The 10,346-nt window shown below is 27.9% G+C and overlaps 1 protein-coding gene across 3 annotated transcripts in view; it reads right to left on the bottom strand.

The window, feature by feature from the left end:
* LOC117169465 (serine/threonine-protein kinase Genghis Khan) overlaps positions 1-10,346 on the bottom strand; it is a 49,287-nt gene that overhangs the window by 24,398 nt on the left and 14,543 nt on the right. For all 3 annotated transcript variants that reach the window (XM_033355861.1, XM_033355860.1, XM_033355862.1), the window contains 3 exons: positions 8,660-9,663; positions 5,778-6,013; positions 4,046-4,152 (listed from right to left, as the gene is read on the bottom strand). In XM_033355861.1, the coding sequence (XP_033211752.1) occupies positions 4,046-4,152; positions 5,778-6,013; positions 8,660-9,663 (1,347 nt within the window). The remainder of the gene's footprint in view (positions 1-4,045; positions 4,153-5,777; positions 6,014-8,659; positions 9,664-10,346) is intronic.

The following is a 10,346-nucleotide window of genomic DNA, read 5'->3' on the forward strand; positions in this document are numbered from 1 at the left end:
GATTTTTCAATTTAAAAAATTCTCAATCTTTTTGTATTCGCGTAATATATTGTCCGCTGTGCCTCTTACATGAAAATTATATCAAAATGAATTAATGTAGTTTAAATTATCTTTAAATATGGAAAATAAATAAATTCTAGCTTTCACAGAATAAAATTTATAGTCTCTCATAGTAGGCTACCTTTTTTGGTACTTTATTATAGATCGTATTTTTTATTACAAACTTATGTTGTATATATTACGTCAGCACTTTTCACTGTTTTCTTGTAATTTCTAATTTTCCGTTCAAGCTTAATATGCACTTAGTTTTACCGAGCCAAAGAAAGCAAATCTTTTCAATTTACATCGTGAGTTACTAAATTTCTCGACATTTTAAAGAGTAAATTAATTTTCGTAGCAATAGTAAATCAGTAACATTTTGTAAAAAGAATTCCGTAAAAAGCAGTCTACTAAAAGAGATTACAACTTCTCTTCTCTGAGAGCGAGAATTTATTTCTTATTTTCACAATTAAATATAATTTCATTTACTTTAATTAATATTCATAAAATGTTCATAAAGGGTGTACAGAGGACAAAAATAATTTGCGAAAAAAAAAGATTTCACATTTTTTAAATTGAAAAACCACTTCAACATCTGTAATAACTTCTGAACTGTTTACGCTAGATCATTATTTTTTTCTAGAAAATATTGGGACATTTGTGAATTTTCTTTTCGCTTGTTAGAACCTTCACGTAAAATGTACCAAAACGGACATCTTTCACACATTTTTCATATTTAAAACGAAGCGAGTAGTCAATCAATATTAATCACACAGGACCCTCTTTGGATGCAAAATGAAATGTTTTAGCAGAGAAAACTGTTACGTATTACTTTTTCTGACGAAAAAAACCCGAAAATTAATTTAAAAAACGACAAACAGCGAGTTATTATAAAAGGGGGCCTAACAATTTGTTTATATTTGGTAAAAATACTTAGGAAGTATCTCGAAAACATAATTGCTAAAGTACAAACTTTAACCTCCGTTTTAAAGTGAAACTTGGTCCAGAACAAGCGTTTAAAGAGTAGCTAAAAAATACCATGTATTGTGTCCATTTCACTTAAGTCTTCAGATTTGAATTTTCATTAAGTTAATTAAATTCTGGAGAAAATACCTGGTTCAATTAAAAAAAAATGTTTTTAGACTTTATGTAAGTCAAATACGAATTTAACCATTCAAAGAGGATCCATTAAAAATTGTCATTTTGTTATTAAACCATTTCAACAATTTAAAATTCAACAACATTCGAAAATAAAATATTAAAATTCTATTATTTTGAAACCAATTTGAAATTTAGAAAAACTCCAAATATCTACCACTAAGTACTCAAAACTTATAATTTTAAGACAGACAAACTGACAGATTAAATTCATCCCCCGGCATCAAAAAAGTTAGACGTAATTGAAAAAATGGTGATTTTTTTCCGGTTACATTAATTTATAAAAATTTTAATTAATTTTTTCCAAAAATCGCTCAAATCACTCAATAATGTAGAACTGTTGATTGAAATAAACAAAAATTGTACTTCTTAGCTAATCATTCCTCGTTTTGTCTTCCTTTTTTGTGAAGAAAAGCTGCTGTCTTATATAGTTAAGAGTTCTAAATAATTTATATTAGTTCAGATTTTAGAAAATTTAAATTGTAATATGTATAATGGAATTGTAGAAAAATTACCAAGCCTAAATGACTATAAATATTTTATATTATGTGCTAGTTGAATGCAAATTATTTTTGTTTATTAAAAAAAAATTGTAATATATAAAGAAAATGGTTAGTTTGGATAGATAATTTTAATAGAAATCGAACAAGTATTTTGAATAGGCCACGTTTTAACCATTCCTTTACTGTAATGTTAAATTTTATTTACATTTAAACTTACTTATTAATTTTTAGTATGTCACTTATTATTTAATTTTGTATTCACCTAAAAAGTAAAAAATGTCCAAACCTTTAATGTCTGAAGTTCTAAATTTGAATAATCCAGATCCAAATTGCAAAAGTAGGTAGTTCATTAAAAGAAGTTCTTAATAACATTTATAATTCATCTACAGCTTATTTTTCAAACTGGTTATATTCTTTAAATTTAAGTTTGGTAAATGTGTTGCCAATTTTGCGAAAGTTTTAGAACTTTCTAAATACCTACAAAATTTTTAAGATAATATTTCTATTTAAAAGTGTGCCTACCTTACTTCAAAAATTCCTAATGAGCCAATTAACAATGAGTACAATTTCTTTTAAATTCTGGAAGTTATCTTTCTTTTTAAAATTAATAAATTACTTAAATTTCACAAATCTGTCTTGTTTGTAGCATGATATGAAAATTAAGATTGAAATCTATGAATTTTGCAATTTTAGTTGTGGAAGTAATAATTGATTGTCTAAGAATAGAAAATTAGTTTTGAATATTTTAGAAAATAAATGAATTGCAACTTTAGTCCAAGGAAAGTACAATATAATATTTTTATTAAAACTGTTAAGAAACATGAAATGATATCCTGTTATCTAAAAACGAGACTTGAAATCAAAAGCCTTGTTATGTCAAAGCATTATTGCAAAATTTGTATAAATGTACCTTTTTTCTTGTAGACAAGTAAGGTTCACAGAATATAATTTCGATGAGATTAAACATAATTATTAAGCTAATAAAATAATAATAATAATAATAATAATAATAATGCTTGCACAATATCACAGTGTAATTTTCCGAAGACGCATAAATATTATCTGATCACAAATGAATTATTTTTCTAAAATCATGATAATTTATAATCTTGGAAGCTTCTTTACGTTATGAGCACACCTAGTCGATTGTTATTATTGCCGCGCAAATATGCATTCGCTACAATCTGAGATGTGAGTTTAATGAAGATGTTGAAGATTATACGCATGTTGAAGATTCGAAATTAAACAATGGACAATTTATAAATTATTAATAATGGTAACTTTAACTCTATGAAATTAAAAGTAGAATACCGAGATTCGAATAATATTGCAGTCGTATTGACAGTCCTATTGAATAAACGGAAGGTAAAAAAATTCATTCTTGCAATTCGAAATTAGATTCTAAATATTGTCGGATTTGTAAATGCTACAAAATTCAAATTAATTACCTAGATCTAGATTTAAAAATGAGACTCAAAATCAACAAAATCTGAGCCCTACACATTAGTAGAAAATTATGCTCTGTTCGCTTTTTCCAAGGCTGTAACGAGCCACTTAAACTACTTAAACAGAAATGCACAATCATTGTGTCTGACATCAAACTTACAGAGTGAATCTCTAATATTTTACAATTAAAATAAGATTATATAAATATAACAGAGCATAGTAATATTTTTTTACAAAGGAGGATATATTAAAAATTAGAGATTCATTCTGCAGACGATAACAAAAACGAGATTCAATACAGTTTGGGGTAAATAAAATAAATTTATAAAAGAGAGGAATCAATTTCTAAATTATCAATGCTGATTTTTAAGTTATTACTAGAAATAAGTAGAAATAGAAGAAAAAAATAGGGCCATGAGATACAAATATAATAGAAGGCTGAAGAAAAATAAAAAGAAGGAATGTTATTAATTTTAGGTGTTTTTACCCTGCAATATCAAATAGCCCTTTTCAATGATTTAAAAAATGCAAATCTACTCCTGTCGTTAATTGAGGACTCTAGTCGATAAATGCTAAATTAATTTACCTCTCAATTCTCTAAGGCACTGAACTGTCGTAAGTTCAGTGTCACAATTTTTTGATTCTAACAGTCAATTAACAAATAACGTCAGAAAATTTCAAAGTCTTTACAACAACGTCAAACTAACAAAAGCAAGGGATCGTAAAATGTTATTTTCTAAACAGCCCGTGAAAAAAATTAAAGTTTTTGCAAACTACCCAGGCAGCATGGATCATCGCAGTTTGTATCACTACCATGGATACCAACTTTCCAAACGACTGAGGCGAAACTAATATAGAACGACTGTTTTTTGTAGTAGGGTCAATTGGAGAATACTTACAGCTATCGCCAGATTCTAGTCGCGTCTGCAGTTCTTTTATCTGCATTTCTTTCCGTTTCATCTCATGCGACACAGAATCGAGCCGTTGCTTGAAATCTCGAAGCTCTCTGAAAATTACAAAATATTCCATCAAATTAATCTCAATTTTATTTAAATTTTTATTATAAATTTTTTTTTAATCTGCAGGACTGTCATAGACTAATTCACTTAAAAGAAAAAAGAAAAAGTGATTAATTTAAGCTACAAAGTGGCTGAAAGTAACAATTGTTTACACAAAAAGGAAGGCTATGTTCTGACGAACTGTAATTCATTTTATTACAAGCTAAATGAATCTTTCACATTTAATGGAAGTATTTATATTTGAATGCTTTACAATAGGAACTAGAAAAACAGAAAATTATAAATTTAAATAATTTAAATTTTAATATCACAGAGTACAGTCTAAAAACCTCTGAAAACACGGTAAATAGGGTGATTTTCATGAAAATATGCAATTGAATTATTTTAAATAAAATTATTGTGCGTATCATATTGAATTGAAAATTAAATACTTTGAATTTCTAACGTTCCAAATAAAAATATTGCATTTTCAATACGTCAGATGAAAACTTATAACGAAGAACACGAATTTTTAATCAAAAAGATAAATTTTCTACTAAAAAACACGAACTTTCGAGAATATAAACGAATTCCCAATAAAATAGTTGCATTTTCTATTTAAAAAGATAGATTTTCAACAAAAAAAATGGAAAAATTAAATTCTTAGTTTATTAAAGTTTTTAGTCAATTAAAAAAAAAGTTAAATTTTCAAACAAAACGATGAAACTACAACTAAAATAAGGAATTATTAACAAAAAATTGTTTTTTTAACAAAATAGTTCAACTTTCAATCATGTAGTTAAATTTTTAAACGAAAAAGATGAATTCTCGACGAAAAATGTAATAGTTAATATTTGAAACAAAAAAATACAAACACTTAACAAAATAGTTGAACCCTCAACCTAAAACAGATTACTAATTTTTAACAAACCGTTTGCATTTTCAACAAAAACAATGACATTTTTACCAAAAGAGATGAACTTTCGACCAAAAAGATAAATCTTTAACAGAATAAATGAATTTTTAACCAATTATTTGAAGTTTCTACTAAAAAAACAAGACAAATTTTCCATTTAAAAACAAGATTTAATCCTCAACCACAACAGACTATTTTTAAGTGTCAACAAAGAGTTGGATTTTTAACCAAAAAGGATTATATTTTTATCAGAGTAGATTAATTTTCAACAAAAAAGTATATTTTCGATCAAAACGGTTAAATTTTCAACTAAAAAAATTGAATTTTGTACATAAAGAAGACGAATTTTCAATATAATACATGAATTTTTAAATAGTTAACGTTTATACTATAAAAAAAATAAATTTAAGTTAGAAAAACTTAATTTTTTAAAATAAAAACGAATATTTGACAGAATAGTATAATTCAAAGTCAGAGGAAACCTTTACATCATTTTCAACCAAGAAAAATTACTTTTCTACCAACCAAGATGAATTTTCTATCCAAAAAGGTGAATGTACAACAAAAAAGTTTAAATTTCGACCATAAAATATGACTTTTCAATCAAATAATTCAATTTTCAACCAAATAATAAAAAATTTTAACAAAAAAAAAAATGAATAAAAAGTGGCTAAGTGACTTTATGGCAGCCTTGTAAATCTGGATTTTGAAGCTTACTTTTGTGCTGCAATTAGATCGGATCGAGTTTTCGTAAGTTCCTCCGAAATGGCTTGCTTCGCTTGAATTTCGCTCTGCAAAGAACTCTGAAGATTTAGAAGCTCCATTTTATCCAGCTTTTGTGACCTGCGATTCCTCCAATTTTTGTCGCTTATTGTAGAAACGCTTCCGACTCCGCCGACTCCACCAGAGTGTTTCAGGAATTCCAGTTCTTCTGTCATTTTCGTAGCCAAAGCCTGAATTTAAGAATAAAATGATTAACTTACAATGTTAGAGCGTCTAGCGATTCTTAAGAACGAAATTCAAGGTCTTTTACAAGTATCCCAGATCAAGAAATCAAGTTTTTCAAGATCGAAATTTTCTTACACCAAATAAAGAAATAACCGTTTTATATGCAGGTAAGAAACTAGATATAATTGATATTATATCGGTAAGAAATCGAAATTTCCAAAGATTTCAAGATTTTGAAGATTGCAAAAAGGTTCAAAGCATTTTAAGGGATTTCTAAACACTTCACGAGATGTCAACAGAGTATAACTAGGTTTAAAGGATTGTAACTGATTTCGGGGGTTTAAAGGGATGTGATTAGGTTTTAAACCAACAGTTAGATTAAGCTACAAAACTTTTCAAAACAAAAAAAAAACCAAGAACCCAAAAATGAAATATGGAGAAGACAAATTTCCAAATTTGATTATTAAATTTTGTTTTTTATTTGTTAATTTATAATAACTTTTAATTAAGTTTTAAAGATTCCAAGAGATTTTAACGCATTTGGAGAACTATCATCTAATTTGGGATTTCAATCCCATAAATAATCTTGAAATGTCATGCTATTAAAAAAATATAAAGGAATTTTAGGGAATTTTCAAGAATGTCTAGAGAACTTTAGGGAGCAAATGAAACGAGATTTCAAGAGAGATTTTCATAGGATTACGGAATATTTAAAATATTTTAAGGATTTTTTGAAGTAGTTGTACAACTTCAAGGGATTTCAAGAAATTTAAAAATATTTGAGGGATTTATAGAATTTCAAAAGAAATTAAATGCTTTCATTGAATTAGGTATAAACTATTTCAATAGATTTTAAGAGGTTAAAAAATTGGAAATTTCCAGAGATTTCATCAGAATAGAAAGGTTTTGAATCGATTTTAGTGGATTTCAAAGCTTTTAGGGTATTTTAAAAACTTTTAAGGGAATTAAAGGGGTTTCATCAGATTTTATGGGAAATCAAAGATTATAACAGTTTTATAAGGATTACTAAGGATTTCACAAGAGTTGAGGGATTTTTGCAAGTTAAAGGGATTTCACAGTGTTTATTGCGTTAAAAAAATCCATGGAACTTAACGAGATTTCAACATTTTTAAGGATGTTTAAAGAATTTCGTAAGTTTTCAGACAATTTTGAAGGATTTTATAAACGTTTTTCAGGCTGTAAATGATATTTAAAATATTTCAAGCGATTCTAGCGGATTTATACAGAATTTTCAAGGGAATTAATGAAATTTCAAGAGACTCTTAAGAATCCTTACGTATTCCTAACATTCCAGGGAGTTTTACCATATTTAGGAGATTACACAATATATACCATATTAAAAGATTTTTTAGAGGATCTCAATCAAATTCAAGGGTATTTAAAGTACTTACTACTTATTTAAAAAATAGTAATTTGTACTTAATCTTTATTTTAACGGATTTGAAACCTTTTAGGGTATTTTAAAAAATGCAAAAGAGTTTACTCTATTGATTTGCTACTATTTCTCAAAATTTCTGCTACTTTTGACCCCATTTTTAATTTCGGAAGTAAGTCCGAGGCCTGTATATCGAATAGAATTTTAAAATAAAATATTTATAAAGTAGATTTTAAAAGTAATCATAAATGAATGATGGCAGTACATAAATAAATAAAGTAAATCGTTCAAGAATTTTAAGATTACAATTTCACATGTTTTGAAAATTGGATTTCGGTAGCTCCGAGAAAATCAAAATTAAGTGTGACGGTATTACACTGAGATAAAAGATTATTCGATGAAAGAACTATAAAAAGATGAAATTATTAATTTTTTCAATGGAGGATAATAATTTCAAAAAATATCAAGAAAAGAAAAAATATTATTACTACGCTAAAATAAAGCACTAAAATTTTAACTAAAATTTAAATTACATATTTCATTGCTGTATTAAAAAAGTGAGAATACGAACGAATCTTTTTTGACGTGTAATTAATTTTTTAAGAATTTGTTATGCAATAAACTCAGTTTTGAAAAAATGTTAATTATTTAATTCTTTACTTCCACCCTTCAAATAATGATCTGTACTGCTGTATTTCATTAAATGCATGAGTAATAGGATTATTGGCGTTTTAGAAATATTAAAAACGCTACTTTGAAGATTAATTCAGGATTCGATAATATTTTTCATATTGTCACTTAACCCTAACGTATACGTAATTGCACATCAAAAAAGATTACCAAAAACAAAAAACTGTGAGTTGGGAATACAAAATTGGAATATAATTTTTAATTTAGCAAGTGTTTTTTCCCCGTCTTTTTATACTTAAAAATCCATTCTATGGAAATGGCACATTATACTTCTGAAATATGAAAATACTATTTACTCAACAATTCCCATGTTGACTTTGCGTATTCTAACTCTTGAAAAATGTATTTCTATATTAAGCAGCGAAGAAATTAAAAACTGATAAAAGTATTAAAAAATATTAAAGTCTACAATAACTAGTATATTCATACAAAAAGTGCCTTGAAATATTTTTCTATCTATATTAATTTCTTAATAAATTAAAAAATTTAAATCAGGAGAATTTCAGCTTTTCAAGGTCGACCTAATTATTTTCTACAATTTGTAAAGAATATTTTTTCGCCATACCTGTAAGTATCCTCTCGCATCTTTTTCATCCGAAACCCACTGAATAATCTCGGTGATTTGAGCCTCCCACTGCGCAATAGCCTCCTTCTTATTCCTCAATTCCTCATATTCCTCCTCGATCTGTCTTCTCTCCGACTGTATTCTATTAACACTATCCGTAACCGAATTCAATTCAAGCAAAAGCTTTTTATTTTCTTCAGCAAGCATCATTTTCTCCCTTTCATGTCGTCTCGTCAATTCACTGATGGTTTCCTCGCTGTCAGTAATATTTTCGAGTCTCGCAGCATCCAATTTTTCTTTCGTCAAGTGGACCTCTCTTTCCAAAAGTTCTCTTCTCGCCTCTCCCTCGTGCAGCTGCTCTTGAAGACTTCGCATCTCTAAATTATATCTACTCTGTTGCTGATTAAGATTTTCATTATATTGAACTTCAAGTTTTTCAACCTCGGCCTTGAGCCTATTAATCTCTTGAGTCGCGAGAGCATTATTAGTACTCGTATCGTTTCCAGCTGACCTCTGTCTGATTTTCTCAGTCTCTTCCTGCATCTGCTTACAATATTCTTCACTTCGTTCTCGCAATTTTCTTTCTTTGCTCGTCTCAGCCATCGCTTCCTCGACTCTATTTTCCAATTCTCGGCGAAGCTTCTCAGCCTTTCGAATATCATGTCGTAAGCTGTCGACTTTTTGCATAACGACCTCGAGTTCTTCCTCCTTGTCTCGGACTTGCCTCGATAATTTTTGCTTCTGCTGCCGAAGCTCGGATAATTTATCAGTCACTTCTGTGTATTCCGCCATGGCGAGCTTTCTCTGAGTCAAAGCGTCTTTGAGTTCCTTGTCTTGAAGTTTAAATTTCTCCTGAGCGTCCTGCTTATCTTTCACTGCTTCGTCCTTTTCCATTCGGAGAGTTCGCACCAGTTTTTCCAGCTCACGAAGCTTCGTCAATTCCCCGTTGTCTATATTTCGCAGCTCACGGGGTACTTCAAGAGATTTGAGTTGAGATTCTAGTTCTATTAAAGGAAAATAGAGAATTGTTTTTATTTAAAATTAGACTTAATCCAATTCTGTGATGTACATGGTTGCTACAGTTCAAGGAATTCTGAAAAGTCGGGGAGTTTAAACCTGGTCGGGAAAAGTCAGGGAATTTTCGATCAATTAAAGTTGAAATAATCTGATTATTTTGTTGAGAATTAACTTTTTAATGAAACCTTTATATTTTTAGTTTGCAAATTCGTCTTTTGTGATAGAATATAACTCTTTTTGGTAATTAATTCATCTTAATTGTTTGAAATTCATTTACATGGTTGAAAACCTAACTTTTTTTTTTAAATGTTTTTTTTATCAATCTTTTTTTCAGCTCAAAATATAACTATTCCATTTTTAATTAGACATTTATGTATTTGGTTGAAAATTCGCCTTTTTTATATAAAAGTAATATCGTTAGTTAAAAATACATTTCTTAGAAATGTTTTATTTATTTATTTTTCTTTTTTATTTTAAATGATTTTTTTAACTGAAACTTTAACTATTCCATTTTTTTAATTCATGGTTTCTTTTTAAAATGGGTCTTCACTGGTAGAAATGTAATCCTCTTGGTTGGAAATTGAACTATTTCTTTGAAAAACCAACTGCATATTTGGTTACAAGTTCATTGCAATTTACTATTTTTTGTTGTTACAAATTTTCCTTACGT

This window comes from Belonocnema kinseyi, chromosome 3 (genome assembly GCF_010883055.1).
Source record: "Belonocnema kinseyi isolate 2016_QV_RU_SX_M_011 chromosome 3, B_treatae_v1, whole genome shotgun sequence".
Taxonomy (NCBI): domain Eukaryota; kingdom Metazoa; phylum Arthropoda; class Insecta; order Hymenoptera; family Cynipidae; genus Belonocnema; species Belonocnema kinseyi.